The sequence below is a fragment of the Brachionichthys hirsutus genome, chromosome 9, assembly GCF_040956055.1.
Source record: "Brachionichthys hirsutus isolate HB-005 chromosome 9, CSIRO-AGI_Bhir_v1, whole genome shotgun sequence".
In the NCBI taxonomy this organism is placed as follows: Eukaryota; Metazoa; Chordata; class Actinopteri; order Lophiiformes; family Brachionichthyidae; genus Brachionichthys; species Brachionichthys hirsutus.
The window spans coordinates 2402952-2424169 of record NC_090905.1 but is presented as its reverse complement, the minus strand read 5'-3'; the positions used below and the strand labels follow the sequence as shown (position 1 = coordinate 2424169).

Genomic DNA, 21218 nt, shown 5'->3' with positions numbered 1-21218 from the left:
GACATGGGTTGTGCCTAATTGTGGTCAGGTCAAAGGTCATTCTGGTCCTTAAATTACATCATAATGCTAAATACGAAATTTCCCAACAGCGATGACACCACACTTGGCTCAACAATTCCACGTGCATTTTAAAACTAGCACCACAAAACTCAGCCCATAAAAATAAAAATAACTATCTGTAAAATGAATTAAAATCTTACAAACCAAATCCCCAAATTCAGTTTAAAATTGCTTCAAATCATCCTCGGTTGCATCTTTTAAATATTCATAAGGTCCCGACCAAATAGGCAGCGCTGTAAAAGGGAACTCCACAACCGATTTTTTTTCTTTTTTTCCTGCAGCGCGTTTTGGACAGTTGTGACAATTAGAGGCTCGTCTTCATCCTGCCTGCAGTGGGGAGCCGAACCCAGCTGATCCGTTTTCATAATTAATTGCTGCAGAACAAAAGAGCACTTAGGCAACAAATGGCTGTAATTCACAGGAGGGAAGCAGTTAAAGCATAGCCTTAAGGTGTGTAAGTGTGCGTCTGTGGGCTTGAAATATACGCCTTTAACGTAGTAGTATAAACTTATTTACACACTGATGACTCAATTCACAAGATTAATGACCTGGTTTTGGTCGAGGAGCATCATTGAAACCACACTAAAAATGTGGATTGCAGAGGCAGGAAGGGAAAATCCGACATTCCAGGGGCAAAGAGAGGACAAGTGGAATGAGGTTGAGGATAAAACGGAGAGAGGGACGGAAGACGGTGCAGGAGGTGAGCTTTCACATCGGATCAGTGGAAGCAGTAACGGCTTCCACAATTAAATGCGTTCTGCGCCTGTGGATGCATCACGTCTCAAAGAGCAAGCGTGGACATCAAGCGGCGAATGTAACCCTCCAATGCAGAGTCAGAGTCCACAGGCGAGGAGGATGAGAGAACAAGAGAGAGATCATTTACACCTCATCACCCTCTCATCTCTGTTACTCCTTGGCTAACAATGTATATCAAGCCTTGTGTAGCACTCTTGCCTTTGGCTCCTCACGATTGTGGATGCTGTTGGGGAATCGTTGCCTCAAGGAAAGTAAAAGACTTAGATGGCGGCTGGCGCTTCAGCAGACCTCAGGGATACACAACACATCTGGTCATGATGTTGTGAATCCAGTCTTGTTCGTGCCCAGTTTCGCTTTTGATTTTTCTTGATATTTCCCGTTAGACTCCGCTTTCCATTTGCCCGTCGTACGACAGAAGCTAAGGGAAAACAGAACTACAATCTGGACCGTACTTTCAACATCAGACATCGTCACATCAGAACAGCCCTGAAGGGCAAAAGACAGAAACCGTGATAGTCTTTTGTTTAATCTTTTTTTAGAGATTCATTTTGGTGGTAAGTACCTGTCGCCGAAAAAGAAAAAAGAAACTGTTATTTATGTGTCCGTGTGTTAAGTGTGTGTCAATTTCATTAGATTGAATTGCTATTGATCTTCCACTACAGCCACAGGTCAGAATGTAATTAACCACATTAATTAACCAAACTGTTGGATTGTTTTCTCGGATTATTCTCTGACCCTAAATTTCAACAATTTTGCAGGTTGAATCAGGTCAAATTGAACCCAGAAAATATGTAAAAGTAAAAGAAGAGAAGGACGCCCTGATGCACTCGAGCTCCTTCCCACCTCCCTGGTGCATAAGTCACAATTTCTCTGCCAAACTCTCGGCTGTTGATTTTTTCCCCTCTCACATATAATTAATGCATATTTATTGCACACACATGCAAACATGCAGACGCGCACACACACACACACACATATTCTGCTGAGAATTAAACTGATTACAAACACAAACTTGCTTTCAACCCCGCCCCATTCCCAGCACACACACACACACACACACACACACACACACATACACACACGCATATCATCTTGGCTTAATCAAATCCATTAGTCATATTAAGCAGATGTAATAGTTTAAATGGACCAGACATCTCTATCTACCAGCAGCAGATATAGTTCCAGAATCAAAACCGCAGCCTAGACAAAAGCTATTAAATCATGATAGATATTGTTCGTCATAATGACTCTGCTTAGATTGTCATAGAGTGTCATTTTATGTACATGAGCACCAGATTCTGCGAGTTTCAGCAGCCCGCTGCGTGTCGAGGGTCTGATGCAGCGCTAGTGACACAGCAAGCATGTCGTTTTCTTACACGGATGGCGAGCCAGCAGAATTAGAAGTGCTTGGACATGCAGTCCCATTCGAATCAATAATCTTAACAGGTCATTTGGCCTGGTGCGCATGAAATGAGAGGGAGGAGAAGAGACAACTATCGGTACGTAATAAATCAGCAAACAGGCTAAAAGTATGTTTGATGCAGAGGAAAACGTTCCTTTTGCTTTGAATATGAACTCAAGTGTTTCACGTTAGCTCGTGTGCGTTTGCACCTGGGTTACAGCTCAAGTTCCAAAGTGATGTCTCTGCTGCCTTTCTCAAGTCTCTCATTTCATGAAGTCCTTTGCAAACAAATGCATTTACAATCGAATTTTCCATGCAGATAAATCAATGTTCAATCTCTAAATCATGCTTATGTTTTGGTTAAATAAAGACATACATTATCCAGCTCCGGTTTTATTGGTTGTCTTTCTTTCTGTTAATCAATTACTGAATATGAATTTGTGGCGGATCCCCAGGTCCGAAAGTCTGCGCTTATGGGAACAATTGGATTCTGGTCGGCCAGAGGACAAATATGAGCCGGGTGCCCGAGTACTTAACCATGCATGAGAGGAAGAGGAGCTCACACTCTGACCTTGACTGATCACAGCCCGGTCCGGTTCTGCAGGAGTCAGCAGCCTCAACAGACCCTGCAGGCTGAAGCCTTTAAAGAACAGCCTCAGGAGAAAAGTTTGTATTTGGTGCTCATTGGTGAAACTCATTTTGTCTTTAAAAGAAAAAAGAAAAAAAAACATTGTAAATTTAGCAATGCTCAGCACAGTCTGCTCTTGACTGATCACATTCTCCGGTGGAGCAGGCCCGATTCGGAGGAGTCAGCACCGCGCAACAGCAGCAAACAACAATAAAGAACGGAGGGAAGCAACTGCGAGAATCGGAAGATGATACAGTCTGGTGAAAACTACGGCTGGGCGACGCAACGATTCATCGCAAATCGACACAGACAATTAGATACATTAGAAGGAAAACACAAAAAGGTGAAAGTCAGCAAATGTGCCATGAAAGTATGACATAAGAGCAGCAAATCAACCACTGAGGCCTTGCCTTTAGCTATTAAGATAAACGTATTCATACAAACGGACACTCTGCTCTCAAAATCCATCATCGTGGATTGATAGAAGGGACCGAACCCGTGTCGACTGTCCGCCGAGGCCAACAGGGGTGTCCACGATACGGAGCATCCCAAATCCACAGCTATTGTTCTAATAGAGAGGATGAGGAGAGGGGAACTAAGAACGTGGGCACCCACCCCGAGGTTAAAGGATACAACATTCGCTCAGTGGTGTTTCAGATATAATAGAGGTCGGAATGTCTTAACGATAAGCAGATCATCAAATGTGCATAGTAAAGAGGAGATGTAGCACCGAAGGAGCAAAGAGCAACTCGCCAAATGGAACAGGTTCACTTTTTAATATTCTCAAAGTCCTTCAGTGGATCCCTCCGGAAAGACGCACACACACACAAAAAAAAGACTCGCTTGGATAGAGGCGCCCGTCCAACAAAGAGAGCTCTCTCATCACGATGATTATCATCACAGCTGTTCTCAGATCAGCTCCTTCCCTTTTTAATATCCAGATCATCGCTTCTCGTTAATCAACAGATGCCGGGATGTTTTAGATGTTTCTGCACCGACAGACATACCAGGATTACTGAGTAACATATATAGCCAGAGGACGCCCCCCACTAAGACCGTCCGCCCCCCCCACCGATTAGACATCCACCTCTTGATGGGTTGGGTGTGTGTCTGTGGGGCAGTTCAGCGGAGATTAACAATCGTCATTAACGCAACACATGTTCATTAATCCTCTTTATAGAGCCTGCTATTATTGTGCTGAAAAGTTCAGCTGTTTGTCGGTGCATGAGCGGCACCTCGGTCCTGCTGCACAGCCAGAGAGGCGCCGTGCCTCGCATTTAAATCCTAATGGAGAGATCGATGCACATTTGATGCAGGTCCAAAGCAAAATAACTGAGTCTCAATCAGTTCAATTCACTGCCATCCAAGGACCTTAGTCGAGGCCTCATGCAGCGCAGCGTTCCGTCATTTCTAACTTAACTGGAAATATTAAGAATTCATAAATGTATAATATGAAAAATGTTTTTAAGATTAATTTTTATGAGTCCATGCAGCTCTTTTTCAAATGGATGAACCAAAGGGCCACTGAGACAAATCCGCGGACGATCGATGGGTTGAAGAAGTGATTCCATTTCCTTCCTGAGCTGTATTCAACAAGGTCGATACCTGCATACTTCAAAAGTACCAACACACTCTCAGGTAAGTACGAGTGTGAGCATTCGGCTCGGGTTGCTTTTTTACACTGCAAAAGAAAAGAAACAACCTGGGTGGCAAATGTGTGATTTAGACCACAGTCCTCCACCCTTAACGGATTCATTATGTAAGTGTGATGTAACACCGTCCACACAACATTCATAGATGTAATTTATGGCCATGAAAACCAAGTGTTATGCGTGGCCGTAAATCTAGACTGAATATATTAATTATAGTTGTTAATATGCACAGACAGTCAAATGGTATATATTGCAAGCCATGTGCACAAAGCCTGAATATAAAGCCCGATCCCCTTCTGTGCTGGCCGCTCTGCCACAACTGCTCCTCTGCGTTTCCACACCTTGTGTATTCTTTTACATAAAAGCAAATCTAGAACTTTGTCTTGTCTCTTATGTTTTCATCTCGTCTCCGTTCCTTTATTTGTTCCCTCCTCCCCTCGAATCCCTCGTCTGAGAGCTCCACATCTTTGGCATTTTCTATCTGCTAATTCACAGAACATACTTTAGTTCGAGAGAGAGAACGATGGATCCAGGCAGCTTCTACATGAGAAATCCAATAATAATATCATCTAAAACTAACAGGATAGAATGATAAATTGAATGTATGAATGAAAACATAAAAATAGTTAAGATTAGCCATAATATGCTTTTTGACATTAATGTGAGACACTTGTAAGCAATTGAACACAACACAGAGTGGCAGAAGGATGTCAGAATATGCCTTCAGGGTGGATGTTCTCCACTTTGCTCTGCTGCATTTGTTCCAGGTGGATTTCCTCGTGTTGAGAGAGTCCGATTATCGAGATGAAATGTCTTGACAAAATGACGGAAACCACAGAGCAATCTTTGCAGGACGCAACTGTACCGTGCAAATGTACCAAGACTGTTGGCGCAACAGCAGTGCCATGCTAGCCACCCCTCGACTGCAGCCTCAGTCCTGTTACCAAGTGCTCTTTTTTCAGCCTCTGCAGAATGTAATGGAAATAAGACAATTATAATAGACATGCTTTCCACCCTGCACTCTCGCATCGAGTGCCTGCACTTGATTTTCATGTGCCTCGGTTTGGAGACTGATTGCATGCAAATAGATGATGAAAATAAACAACTTTGAGCATATTGCTGAGAATGAGTGCATCGCCTATACTGGGCATAGTGGACAGCATCTGATACCCTACAGGGATATACTGTGCCCACCATAGCATCGACGCAACAGGGATGCCAACAGTCCAGCTGCCAAGGTGGAACTTAACAAGCTGGGAGGTGTTGGAGAGGGAGACAGGCGGTGATGGTCGGTGGGTGTGAATAGATAGAAAACCAAAGTGTGGAGGAACAGGGTGACTCAGTGGAAGCCAGACACGCTCAGCGCAGGCAGGTGTGAACGCTCGTGTCCACATGAGTCTGCTAAGGCATGATTTTCTCCTCATCAGCCATCAGTCATACCGTATTTGAAGATGAAAACGTCTCCGTCTACCCTTTCCCTTAGTTGCAGGAAATTGTATCCCAACATAATCTAAATTGGAAAAAATATCCAGAGAGAATTGGAGGAATTTACAATCTCTGATAAGAAGATCACGCGGCAGTAAAACCCCTCGTACTCACAAATACACTTGAGAGCTGTTACTTTATCTTTTCCACATTCTCTTAATTCAGACCAAGGTGGAGTCTCTCACCTTGTATGCTATGCCCTTGCATTGCTTCAGTCACACACACACACACACACACACACACACACAGGAGCAGGGGATAATCAGCCTCGGCATGACGTGGTGTATGTGCAGGGCTCGCCGTGTGTGTAAGCGACATCTCCTTTCCGTGCGGCAGATGGGTTCCCGTCGTAGCAGTTCACATGGGACTGGAGCAAAGTCACTTTTGGATGCGACAACCTTCATGCCACCCAGGAATTTTGTGGACGGAGGGGAGGCATTTCTGCTGAACTGGATTTACTCAAGATCTGTGCGAGTGTGAAGACAGGATGCGCCTGGGTGTTGGAGAGCGCCACACCGTGCCAAAAACGCGGCGCCTCGCAGGCCAAAGCAAACCGCGCTCCAGATCGGCAGCCTGGGCAGAGATTCCACTTTTTAATATTATGTAAATTGCGTTGGAAAATACGGCTTGCAAGCGCAAACACCCGACCAATAAAGCACAGATTTAACAATGCATGTAAATGATAAACTGAATTGTAAATTGTCAAGTGGAAGAAGGAGAAGCAGATGGCATCCACAGAAGGTAACGACAGGGCAAATGGACAGTCTCATCTGTGCCATTTCTGCTTCCACTTCTGCTACCAGGCAGTTGCCTCGGCTGGTTAACGCCCTCTCTGATGTGCAGGGGATGATGGGTGGCGGGTGGGACGGATTTCCAAATGTTGATTCAAATTCTGAAAGAGAATCAGAAACCTGCTCCTTCAAACAACAGGAGAGGAGGAACATAAAAACCGGAGAAGCTGCTAGACACGTCCTCAGATACACCCCTGTCCGACGACTCTTCTCCGCTTCCTCCCTTTTTCATTACCAGCTCCCATTCAACACACTCCCCCCCCCCCCCCCCCCCCCTCGCCTTTATACCGCACCAGTTCTCTTTTCCGCCTCTCACACCGTCTTTCATCTCTCCGTCCTTCTGATGCCGCTCTGCCAGTGGGGAGGAGCAGAAGGAGAAAGGAAGGAATGAATTTGACATCACAGGAGGCCATGCGTCTCGTGTCTCCATATCCCAGGTGCTACCCGCACCTGAACGCACCGCTCATGACAAAATGGAAATTGGTCTGTGGCCACTTGTTCTCCCATTCCTTTAACCCTATATCCACACACACACACACACACACACACAGCACATTGCATTATACAGACACACTGTCTAACACCATCATGTATGCGTCTCTGAAATCTTGCTCTTGTATGAAAGCAGTTGACTCAACTTTTAGGTATTAACGTCTATTAAAATTCTGTTTTCACCTCTTCTCTCTCAGTCTGGTACTTCCCCTCTCATCCTCCTCTTCCTCTTTAACCTCCATGTCCCCACACAGCCCATTACATGGGTAAGTAAAGAGTCGGCTGATTGTGTATAAAGTCATTATCATTGGTCGCCGGAAAAACTCTTAAAGTCCGGCCTCCATACAGTTAACTTTTATGATTCTTTACATTCCTGATGGAGTCTATAAAATAGAAGGTGAAGTCCTCCGCAAGGTTATTATTTCTGACCAACGACATGCAGCTTTCATGTTTGGGAAGTTCAAGAAGTTCAGAACAAAAGTCTTTGGTTTTCTCCTCCAATATACATTTAAACTTCTCAGAAAATTGCAGATAAAGTAAGGAGCGGTGACGTAAAATTGAACGAATCCGAGCAAGAAGTAAACACACTAACAAAACCACAGTGGCCGAGGGCTTTTGATGGGGAAAGGAGCAGGCAGAAAATCTAATCATTTTCTCATTACCATGCTTCCTCGGTTTGTTGGGATGATTTGGAGCAAACTTGTTATGTTCCTCAACCGATCCCAAAGAGGGGCGGTCAACTTCCACCGGAGCGTGGAATGTTTCAGATTATCCCAGGTGCTACCCGCACCTGAACGCACCGCTCATCACAAGCAGAGGGACCTGAAACGTGACGAAGAAATACCGTTCTCCCAAACATTATAAAAAAAACAGAAGAGTACAGGCGTGAACATAGGATGAACGTCCTATTTAGCCAAATATGCTTATAGGTCCGAGCAAGCATATGCATGTAAGCCTTTGTGTGTGTGTGTGTGTGTGTGTGAGTGTGTTTTCTCTTCTAAACCTTGCCCCATGCGTTTCTCCTTCCCTGATCAATGACTGTTTTATTCCATTTGCACAAAAGTCTTGGGTTTGCTGGGTATCTTCCGTTTCTGTGGGGTCACTGGCTTTACAGTCCTTCACAGCTAATGACCATCTCTGGGAACACATGACTAATGTAGTCTCTCTCTCACACACACACACACAGTGCAGGAAACTATCATCGGGACACCTCAGAAGCATATGCAGGAACACACACAGTTCATTAGCTGACACAGACACACACCTATAGTCTCTTCATCATGGTGATGTTTGCAGCAGGAAACAGTCACACACACACACCGACAAACACAGACGTATAAAGGATGCAGGATTCTCAGAATGTGGAGGCTAACAAGAAACACAAAACACACAGACTCTGCCTTTCACATTTTGGATGCGACTCTACAGCAATTTAATCCAACATGGTGACAACACAGAGTCTATCAAGAGAATATTGCTTCAGATAAGTGTTATGATAAATTGCTTTAAATCACAGCAGATAGAACAAAACTAGAGGGAGAAACCAGGAGCGTCACTCGCACAGCCGACGTTTATAATCACTATTGAGCGAAGAAAACCGCCTCATTTATCAGTTTAATCAATCAGCATATGTATTTCTATTGCGGCACAAAATATTCCATTGATTTCAGGCCGATCTTTGGAAAATGCACCGACACAAACAGCCACATTACAAATCCAAACCTATAAGAAATGCACAACTCGCTTTACCCCCTGATATAGGGGGTGCAAGAAGGAGGTCCTTTGTTTGATTAAGCATGCAGGAAAAACTGCCCAGAAAGAAAGAAATGAAGCTAGGAATGTTGTATCCTCCATGCAGGTACAGTTGCATCTACACACAAATACAATGGATTGGCTTTGCACATTCTGAAAGTTTCACCATAGTACGTGCAGAAATGAACAAATTTGAAATTGGAGCAGGAAATGAAATCCGGAACGCTCTCTGCATCCATAAAAAAAAAAAAATTCTCACGTTGGAAAAAATACAGGGAAAACATGAGAAACAAAATAAACATACCACATGTACAACAGGACAAAAAGGGATGTCTGTGCTTCTTATAGAACACACTTAAACACACATTTAGAACAACCCACAAGCCCATAAACCACAATGTCGTCATCCTTTTATGGATTTGGGGGGGGGGGGCAATTAAATGAAACATGAGAGCAAGCGTGATTAAAGATTTATCTACCCAAGGTCCCTGCAGCCCCTTGCCTCTTCACCCAAACAAACATGTGTACACACACACACGCTGACCATCTGGGAATGCGGGAAAAAAGCATTGATCTCATTAAAAACTCTGTAAAATCGGTACAGATTGCCATTGCAGGTCCCCCTTCTGCTTACATGAAGGGAAACACACACACACACACACACACGTACTTAAAGCCATTTCCTTATCCCTGTGTACATTGTATGACAGGAGAAAAAAACTATGCCAACGTTAATCACCTGCCAAATTCCAGTTTAGTTTCCTTGGCTTGATTACCAATTATTTCTGCTAAACTCAACCTTTAACCTTAAGAAGAACCACGTCACCCTCTCACCTGTAATTCCATGTAAAAACATCCAAAACAGCCTTGAGCGTGGAATCCATATCCAACAAATTGAATTATGTGGAGATGAGGTATAGGTCTATTTACAGGAAGCCTTGTGCCATTTCAAAATTCATGACATTCAGGAGAAACTGTAATTAATGAGAAAACCTGTGAGGGGTCTTAATTATAGAAGGTGACCTGAGATCGTCCGTCTCTGCCTCGCCGGCGGACATGAAACGTGGATGGCAACGATTATCCAGCACTTACATCAGGTGGAGTTCTGTCAGAGGACAATTTGATGATGGACGGAGTATTTCAAAAGGCACAGCACAGGTAGAAAACATGTGCTAATATTATTAGTTAAAAGTTAAAATCCTAAATCTACGCCTACGGACTTCCGTACTCCGGGTCTATTCTGGGCCACGAGAAGTGGAGTAAAACTAATAACCTTGCAGCTACCGTGCTGACGGAGGATACTTAACTACCGCCTGCTGTCATAACTGGGTCAATGGGTCTTCTTCATGCAGGGTGAATCCAGGCTGTGTGCGTGTGTGTGTGTGTGTGTGTGTGTACGCGCACATAGAATTCCAGATGCAACATCCATTGCGTGTTTGTAATTTGGACGCATGTTCCCGTCATTAGCTCGGGTTTAAAGTGCAAGCCGATATTTAATTTTTCTCCTTTTGCTTAATGTGTCGAGCTTCTATTTTCATTTCTTTTGGGAAAACAAAAGAGAATACAAATTTAATAGATGAATATTCTGTGAAGGAAAATATTCACAGCTCAATGGTAGTTCAGCTTTCTGGCTCCTTGGTTTGTGAAGTTTAAAAAAGGCACTTGGGATTTAGCTTGATTTATTTTTAATACTCTGATATATATATACACACACACATATACAGTTGTGTGGTTTGGTGGTGGTCGCACCTGAGCACAGCAGGCCCTGCAAAGTGGAAATTCATGGGCAACAAAGCATGAAAACGTGCAGATGGGCGACAACAGCTGAGGGTTCAGCCACTATTTCTCTGTTCTGGTTGCCTTTCTGGACAACAAACATTTTAAACGGGAGCAAACAGAGCTAGTAATTTTAGCTTCTTTGTCATGCTCAAAATGTAATTTGCAATGGGCCGCTCCTGTGTTTCAAATCCTAATAAGTAAATATAAAATAAAACATTTTGTTTCATCGTTTCAAAAGACTAGACTATGACAGTCTGGAACGTTCTTGAAGGATAAATGTGTTGCGGGAAACCTAAACATTAATAGAACGTAATGACACGTACTGAAGAAGAAGCACAAAGAAAGATAGTTTCATTTCAGTAAATGAAAGCGAGTCCAACACATGAAAGGAAGGCTTGGATACCCGAAGACACGAGAAAACACAGGTCAGGAATAAATCGATATTTCTACAGAGATGGCAACACGGCCGGCATCAAGCAAACAACGAGGAGCTCATCCAAGCTACAGCAAAAAAAAAAACACTTTCATAACGACCGCGAGTATAGAAAAGGTCAAGGTTTTCATTCTTCAACCTGGTAGCAGCAGCCAAGGAGAGGCGAAGGTGCATGCATATGTGTGTGTGCTCGTAAGAGAATGAGTGAAAGGTGTGTGTGAAGGCAGGGTTTACACATGTGCAGGCTTGTGCTTTATTGGTGGCAATTTGCGTGTGTGTGTGTGTGTGTGTGTGTGTGGTGCTAGCCTCCCTACTTCTTAGTAAAGCCAATCATCTCGCCTCTTCGTTTAATTACACCTCTTCAGTAAGAAAATGTGCACAAATATTCCTGCAGAGAGAATGGAGCCTAACGGGATAATGCAGACGCTGCACGCAAGAAGGGTGTGTGTGGGGGGGGGGGGGGGGGGGTGTGTGTGTGCTCCATTGAGAAGGTGTCACCCTGTTTCCAAATGTTCAAGCTGCTAGCATAATAGGGGGTGCAGGTGGGGGCCACAGGGCATGGGGAGGGAGGGATATCAGTGTTCAAACACAGTGTGAATCCATGCCGGAAACGGAGGAGAGACAGAAACAGATGGGCCTGGAGGGTGAGGGATGCAGGGAGAGGGCAGCGATGTGATGGAAAACATCTTTGCTTCAGGATGCAACAGGATGGGCTGATAGAAAATCATTCCGCCGTATCAGAACCCGCTCTCCCGCCTTAGTGAGCGACCCGATTTACACATCTTGAGATGTATTCCTGCAGCGAAAGCACATTGGATTTTTTTCTTTCTTCGCCAAACGCATTGACAATAGTTTGACGTAAAGCTGTTACCTCTGCCTGAACCGCCAAAACACAGTCTGTGCTAAACCAGCCTTTTCCTGATAACTGGTATTAGTGAGCGCTATATTATCAAAGACTGACTCCTCTCCCCACCTCCCTCCATCCGGCATCAAATGACAAGTCAAATCCGCTCAAGGTGTCAGACCCATCCTCGGGCTTAGGAGCTGGAAAGGTGTGTGTGTGTGTGAGAAGAGATATGGTGTTTGTGTGTAATCGACAAACAGCTTCATTCAGAAGAAGACAACAAAGAAGGGAAGCGGGCGAGAGAGAGAGTACAAAGTGAGGACCAAAGAGAGAGAGGGGTTTAGGACAGGGCTGCAATAAAGTTGCTGAATATTTCCTTAGTAATACCGACTTTTTATTGATTACTAAGCAATTCTAGTGATTCCTGGACCGGTAATAAGACGTAATTAGATTTATATCACTGGTTTAATCTGGCAACAATAAAGATGAAAAGGGTTCCTTGTGTGTACTGTGAAGTGTTGAGAAAACAGAAAAACAAATATCAATACCAAGTTCCCATGCTCATTGAACCAGACCCGGTTGAGGTTCTTAAAGCACCCTCCAATGTAACCAACTTCAGCTTCATGAGGTACTGAAGGTTGTTATAATTTTCAAAATAGAGGTTCTACACGATGCATCCAAAAATTGTCCCATTTACATGGCATCCCTTTGGATTTGCATTGAATAAGTGTTTTCTGCTGTTTTGTGATGCAAAGTGAGAGTGAGATCAGAGTTTCTAGACTTTGCGAGACCCTTTCCATTTTGCGGAAACCTTCAAAGCATCTTTCCATCTGGTTTCCCTGAACAGGTGTTGAGCAGAGTTTTACTCATCGGAGAACAGCAACAAAAACACAACTCTTAATCAAAGCACGAGAATGCCGAACAAATACAAAAAAGCACTAACCCCGGCTTTTACTGAAACCGACGTGTTTGTTCAATTTGTTCTCAAGTCGCAGCCAGAGATCGACTCAGAGAAAAGGGGATTAAGAGTTGCAGAGCAAGAACAAATGGACATAAAAGAGTGAAATGTAAATAAATACATTCACAGAGCAGGGAAAAGCTTAAAGGTAGAGAAATGGAGCCACTATTATCGGAACAGAACCTCAAGATAGACTCTCTTCCCACTACAAAACAGTGACTTTGTTATAAAACCTCCCGTGAGAACTTTTGACACAACATTCTGAAGGTTTCTATCTGAGTGTCAGTTCACCAGATTGGTATTAGCATTCATGTTTTATTCAGCAGCGTTTATAGCTGTTATTTCATTCGCTGCTCACTACACACACACACGCACGCACGTGGCAGGGCACTAGGTGAAGAACGGGATTACAGCAAATGTAAATAATGAAATGAAGGCAAAAGAAGATATTCAGTTAATCTGATCTGGGGATTAAAACCATGATACCCCGGCAAATGCAGCTGGGTCAGGGAGGGGGGGACATCATAACACAACAACACCGGCAGAAACGGTCATAGCAGAACGCGGCAAAGCTAAACTCACACAAATCCTGATTGAGGCTGAAATAACTTCCAAACACGAGATAATCTGTGGAAAACGGACAAATTCATACGGAAAGAAAAGACAACTGGGAGCGGGTTTATTGTACAGAAATAAAGGAAGCAAATAAAGAGACCAGCAGGAAGACCAACACTGAATAAACTCATGAAATAAAGAGAGGAGCATCGCTTTTCAGGCTTGCAGCATCCGCCCTTGTTTATTCTTCTACCATCTCGGGCTTATTTCTCGCTGCTTTAAAGAACTTCACCCTCTGTGACACTTGGCTGTCGAACACGATACACTCTTCATTGTTCACATATTTTTGTTGCCTTAACCCAACGTAATTTTCCAGGTCGGTTTCGCACATATTGCTGATATTACAGCCGCCATTGTCTCTCGTCGGGTTTTGGAAAGCATCACCTGGACTGCAGGAGCGATATCCAGGTAAAAAAAAAGCTTTTTCCTATCATTAGTATCGAGGGTTGGGCTACAGTCCTTTGGGCAGAGAGGTGAATAAACAGCTTTTTCTAAACGCCACCTGGAAGAGTAATTCATGGACAGCAGTTACGTCTGCAGGCGGGCGCAGTTAGTCTGCAAGATGGGGCAAGGCGAGTCCTAAAAGTTAAACATGTGATTAATAGCAGATGCCTTGAAGCTGGATGGAATAGTGCATCGTATAATGAGGAAGATATTTATGAAATTACCAGCAGCGATTTTCCCGCAGCAGAAACGACAAGCATGTCCCCTCATTAAGAATAACACTCCATATTTAAACATGAGCCGCAGAAGCTTGATCTTCTGATCGGACAGAATTTAATGTTCGTTACGGAGAGAAGACGCACAGTCCAGGTTCACACAGTGAAATTGTCCCGAGAAACCCGAGTGCCATGAGAGACACCGCTACGCATTTTAATGAGCAGATATCTAATTTATGGTATTAGCAAAACATAAACAACAAAAAAAATACCCTTTTCATCATTCCAGCACACAAACTAATGACCGCGTTAGATTGTTACTTGAAAACACGTAATTTTTCAAAAGATGCTCTTGACTTTTTGTGCAATCAGTCTGAAGCATCCCTCGAGGTAACCATCCCACACCTTAGCAAAATATCATTAAGATCTTCCAGTTTTTATTACGCCTTTCTGATACGAGAGTTTCTCATTTACTTTCAAATAATATGAAGCCATTGAGAGATCTACAAACCAAGAAAAAAAAAAAAATAGACAACAATGCATGAAGTGTCAGGATACAAATTGAGAAATAAGTCCTCGGGCTGAAGCAAATGCACAATTTCTTTTATCTTTCCTTTTTCTATTGCACACACACACACACACACACAGCTCACAGTGCAGATCCTCACCCACTGACACACTCGCGGCTAATTGGATTAGAAGTATGCAAATGGTCAGTACAGCTTCACACACACCAGGTTTTCTTCATTTCATGTCAATCTAAAGGCACGACATCAGAAAGGTCGAGGAAGCTAGATGAGGGCATAGAGGGAGCGAGATATAAACAAGGAATGAGAGAGATAGAAACATATATGCATTTCAATGACGTGTGTGTGTGTGTGTGTTTGTGGGGGGGGGGGGGGGGGGGGGTAGCCAGATGAAACACCTCAGGCTAGCACTGACCTCAGCTAAAATTACCCTGCTGCTGTTTTGCACTGCTGCGCCCAGCACCTATTCAGCACAGCAGGTGATGATAGCTTGTAGGACAAGAGGCAGAGTCTAACGAAGGTGACGACGCCCCAGCTCGTTCCGGACTCCTCGTCGATCGTGCCAGGAGGACTACATGTGCCGACATGGTGCTGTTCATTTATTCCGTCTTTAAGGAATGCATTGTCTTTGGAGGGAGGACTGGCTGACCGGTTTTTCCAACATGACCAGTTGCGGTTTCACACGAGATAAAAGTCCTGATGATTTGTTATACATGCATTGAAACACATCGGACTCCAAGTGCCGAGTGTTCACGGTGAATGCCAGTTCAAGCACGAGGACAGGCGTGTTTCCTCCTTTCAGAAGGAGTATTTCTCATTTTATTTGACTCGCGTTATCCCGCACAACCCAGCTACTACACACCAAGTGTGTGTCTGGATGTGTGTAACTGATTAAGCTACTGGTCCCTCTAACCTCATCCTCATATTAACATACCTGTCAACCTCCAAGGCTCCATGGCCTTACAAACCGTTGATTTTTTCCTGACAAAATACAAAATAACCTTACACCATATATTTTTTTTCAAATGCGTTTATTTATGTACATAGTTGGACATTATTAATTAGGATACAGTTTAATTTTGATATTTTAACTAAACTAAAATATCCATTAATAATGCTTGTAATTTAAATTTTTAAATAAGAACAGATATTTCGGGGAAAAAAATCGTTAGCATTTTTATTTTTGTAAACCAAACTTAAGTATCGATCAATGATGCTTGTAATTTAAATTTCAAACAGGGACAGAAAAATACAAACCTTTGCTGGCTTGTGATTGGGAAACATGTTTTTCACGTTTCTTGATATTCGGTGCAGACCGGATGGGACTGTAACTGTTCGTGTTCGTGTTCGTAATTCCTACTCTGCAGAGAGTCAGTGAAGGCATCCAGGGAGGAGGGGCGGGGTGTGTGTGAGCGTGGAGGGGGTGAGAGAGACGGGAGAGGATATCTGTTCTGTTAGCGGCGGGGTTACCGATTAATAAAAGCTTGTTCTGAGACCCATCTCGTCCTTGTTTCAGCATCTGACGGACGCTACAAATTTGCGTTTTCCCGTACAGATGTTCTTCTACGCCGTACACGTCTTAGAATGCATAAAAACCGTACTTTGTATGGCAAAAACGTACTGGTTGACAGGTATGTATTAAAGCTCTGTCCCCAGCTGTGCTCTGTGTGTGTGTGTGTGTGTGTGTGTGTCAGCAGGTGACTATAATGTGTTGTTCAGTATAATGGTTTTTATGCCTAAAGCGCTTCCCCACAGTCTCTTATTACAGTGCGTGTCTGAAAGAGAGAGAAAGAGAGAGAGACATGAGCCTCACACGCACATGCACACACACACACACACACACACACACACAAGCATTGGCGTGAAATGTGTTCTGATGTTTCGTCTATGAGAAGCTGGTCTCAAACCACATAGGAGACGCTCCCCTGCTCAAACTCATTGTCTTGCTGTGACATAACTGCACACACACACACACACACACACACAGCTCAACAACAACTTTCTTCCCACCCTCACATTTTATCTGTCTCTCCTGTTAAACACTTATTTGGAAAAGCTTACATCTCTACAACAGATGCTTATTTCTGCTCGAGTCTGATCCATAAAAGTTCATACAATTCCCAGGATTGTGGACAGTCATCAGTTTCCAAGGTGACATCTTAACATCCAATCAAGAGCAAGAATCTCAAAAGATATGCAATAAAACTGTGAAATATGATCAAGGAAAGTTTCCATATGGTATTCACACGCATGTGCTAGAGCGTTGTGATCACTACAGAGGAAGCACATGCCTGCACAAAAACCCATTAACACCATCGCTGCCACCACTTTACCGTCTCCCAGGGCAACACGAGCAAAACCTACCCAGAGGCATGGTGAGAATGGAGGAGAGGAGAGGAGCAGGAGGAAGAACGGGAGGAAAGGGGAGAATGAAATAAGAGAGACGAGGCACAAAGGACAACAGAATCCAACAACACTTACTGAAGGTGGCTCGTAAAGAGAGGACAGAGGGGATAGGACATGTCCCTACTGAGCGTCTATGCCCGTAGGCAGTTTGGGTTGGACAAAAGAATAATGTTAGACCATCTCGATGAAGCGGCAGCTGAGCCACCTCATCTATGATCACGACCTCTGGGTGATGACCACGAGAATGAGATCACGGATCTTCCTCTGTAAGGTGGCTGGGCTCGGCTTTAGAGACAGGATGAGGAGCTCTGACATCCGGACGGAGTTTAGAGGAGAGCCGATGTTCCTTTTGTGTCGGAGGGACCTAACTGAGGTGGTTCAGGCATCTGTTTGGGACGCCTACAGGATGCCGCTGTCTGGAGTTTTTCCATTCATTTCCAAATGGAAGGGAGGATGGGATAGACCCAGAACTCACTGGAGGGATTGCATATCTCATCAAGCCTGGAAAAGACTCAGGATTCCCTAGGATAATCTGGAAAGTGTTGGGACACTGGGAATACCTTGTAAGGACTGCTGTCTTCGCAGAAGACACCAGAAAACTCCAAGGCGATGGATGGATGGACAGACAAATGGAAACCAAGGTAGTCTGTCCTCTATCCTGTCCCAGCTTTCCCTCTAGCCTCTAAAATTCTATGGTCCTCCTTTCTTCCCGAGCTTCATTTTACACCGCCATGTTCCTCCAAATCAAATATGTCCAATCTGTCCTCCTCCTCCAGCTCTCTGCAGAGCTGTAGTGGTGATATTGGGTATTGGCGAGGGGGCACAGCGGCGGCGCTGGCAGGTTGCCTGCCGCTGAGAATCACTGCGGCAACAAGAGTCACATCGTTAGATTTATCTCCAACCAAACTGTCAGCTGATGCTCTTTGTGGGCAGAAGACGAGTGGGTATAGCCTCTTCGGCAATCGCACTGCCAAGGTGCCCACGGGAGATTTAAAAGTGAGTGGGAGGAAATCCCCTTAGTGGGTGCTACACTGCTGAAGATGTGAGGCAGCGTTTTAGAAAGAAGAACCCAATTTCCTGAGGAGGGGATCCGAAGCAACGGGAAGAAGAGCGCAGAAGCAGGTGGGGAGGAAGAGGGGGATGGATGTAGGAAAGGAGGGACGGCAAAGAAAGAAGCAGGAAGTAAACAAGAGGCAGGGAATGAGTAGGGTGCGAGATCGCGAGTAAGCACTTCTGAATCCAAAGATTGCAGAATATCCAGTAAAAAAGAAAGGAGGAGCCAAACGGCATTGAGCTAAGTGGCTCCGTTAAGAGAACAGTCACCTTGTGGCTAAGTGCCATTTCCACGTTCCCTTCGAGCAGTGCTTATACCAAACAACAACGTAAATCATGATTGTTAGGTCATTAAAATCCAATCCCACTCTCAAGTGTTGCCTACAAAACATCCAATAATCCAAATCGGTCTCCGCAGTCACTAAGCTCCGCTTGTAAATGTCAAGGTATTCATGGCTGGAACTACCCGAGATATTCAGCGGCGACCATCGTGGCGAGCACGCGAGATGCGAGAATTATGGGTTCCGTGTTCGGTCACCAATATTAAGCAATGAATCAATGGCCGCTAACGCAGCCAGTCAGGAAATTAGTACCATGGCGATGATTACTTGGCTAGTTGTCCGTCCCATTTGCAAAAATGGAACTGAATTTTCTGAATTACATAATAGCACATCTGCTTGACAAATTTTACATTTGCAATTTTACATTTTGAATATCAAACTCGAGGCCACAGATGCAGAGAAGCAGTCGCACTTGTTTGCATTCGATGACGGCACATTACCAATTGTGGAAATACCATGATGCCTAATCCTACTAGTTCAGATGCAATCTTTGCAGCCTTTATACAGCCAAAGCATGAAGAAGCAGCAGGGAAAACTTGCCCTCACATGACACGAGCTGGTCTTGCTTTCCACGGCGAGATCAGCTCACAACGCTAATATTCTGATGTGTCGCTTTGACCCCGTGAGGTCACGCCTCTCCTTGTGTCAGACATTTAATGGAGGAAGTGAGCTTATTATGAAATTTGTCAAATTCCTTTTGCCATGTGATCAGAATAGCCATCCGGGATCAGAAGCTCCCTGCAACAACTGAAACTTTGACTCCCGGAGGGGCCCCCTGAGCAAAATTATAAGCAGCTTAAATTTCAGTGAAACTTCCATCAATCTGCAGCTTGTCTCGTCCAGTCGCATACAAGTCCACATCAAAGGGCAGAAAGCATCGAATAACAGTCTGTTAACTTATAGATGCTTCACATGAACATGTTTGGAAGGTAAACAGACAAATCCCTGGGCGGCAAGCCAAGGCATCCTTTTTGTTTGCTACTTACGACAGTTCTCCTCATCGCTGCTGTCCGAGCAATCGTCGTCATCGTCACATCTCCACAGGGTCGGGACGCACCGTCCGTTCTTGCACTGAAACTGTCCGGTTTCACACTCCGACTCTGTATGAGTTCCTGCAGGAAGAAGATGAGCCGTCAGCCTCGACTTTAATTCGTCTGCCCATCAGAATATGAATGCTGGATGAATGTAGATAAAGCTGAATTAAAGGAGACCATAGAGCACATTTAAGTCACTTTAAAATAAGACAATTGAGAGCCATATATACACCGTGGATTAGTTCCAATAACTACGTGCATATATAGCCGGACATGCTGGATTAATCTCCACTTCAAAACAGATGCAAATATTAATTCGGTGTAATAAAATAGATAATTCTGACCAAATGTCTGTGATATAAGAAAGTAAATGTCTGTTATTGCTAGAAATGCTCTTTGGCTTCCTTCCATGATCTGTTGTGGACAATCTGTAATTAGTTAATGTTTTTAATACAACATTCCTATACGAGTTACACTTGTGCTGTTCTTGTGTGTTTATGGTCTTACACGCATCAATAGGCTTTTTGTTTGGACCGCGTCTGCCTCCCCATCGACGTCCTACTGGCACTTTAACGCAAAGACAACTCTAAAGGTAAAATACACAGTCTCATCCACATCATCGGCCACATCATCGCCCTGCTGCATTCAAGCACGTGTTGTGTGAGCCGGACGTTTTCCTTCCTTCTGCTTATTGTCACCCTCATGTCACCTGGTGATCGCGTTCTCTGCGCGCACCTAAGTGGCGCTTCAGGTGCGCGACGCGCGCAGCGGCACACACAACGCTGCGCTGGAGCGAACGCGGACCACAAGAGACAGACAGACGAGCGGTTCCTTTCACAGAGGAGCGATCTGTGATGACGCGTAAAAATCCACCTCCTCTTCTTACCTTTTGCGCAATGGAGCTCCACGAGTAGCAAATGCAAGATCACGAGCTTCCCGACGTGTGTCCACATCTTTGGATGCTGGGGCGCTCTGCGGTTGTGTTCATGCACGGGGAAAATAAAAATCACCACTGAAGGATCTCCGAGCTCTCCTCGCGCTGCGTCCTCCCCTCTGCTCCTCAGCGAGGCTGTGCGTGTGTGAGATCAGCCCGGCTCTGCGCTTTCCTCACCCCGCCTACCCTTCTCTCATCAGCGGCAGCTTGAATGACGCTAATGGGCGGGAAGTGTAGGTAGAAAAGCTCCTTTAAACGGCAATCCAAGGAGGACGTGCGCATTTTCTGCAGTCAGGCAGCGCGTTGCTTATTTTATGGTTAGAATAAACATGAATAGGCAAGGCTTTGAATGTGTTTTGTATTCATTATTTGGCAGGGGCATAATACTCTAAAACCCTTTCAGTATTTTTTTTCATGAAACCTGGTTAACCCATCAAACATGTGGAACTTGGAGATAGTTGTTTTTGTATGTTTTGTATGTATAGTTTTATATTTCTTGTTCTACGGGAGAAATATTTAACTTTGGGTATTTCAAGTGCCACGTGTTTGTCCAGAGGATAACGGTGTTACATCAACAGATTGTCCACACACCTTTATCACATGTAAGACATTTTTGA

General features: G+C 44.3%; 1 protein-coding gene across 1 annotated transcript in view; it reads right to left on the bottom strand.

The window, feature by feature from the left end:
* lrp8 (low density lipoprotein receptor-related protein 8, apolipoprotein e receptor) overlaps window positions 1-20620 on the bottom strand; it is an 81810-nt gene extending 61190 nt beyond the window's left edge. Inside the window, exons 1-2 of the mRNA XM_068743770.1 lie at window positions 20554-20620; window positions 19620-19745 (exon numbers count right to left, since the gene is read on the bottom strand). Of these exons, the coding sequence (XP_068599871.1) occupies window positions 19620-19745; window positions 20554-20620 (193 nt within the window). The remainder of the gene's footprint in view (window positions 1-19619; window positions 19746-20553) is intronic.
* Between the last annotated feature and the right edge of the window lie 598 nt (window positions 20621-21218).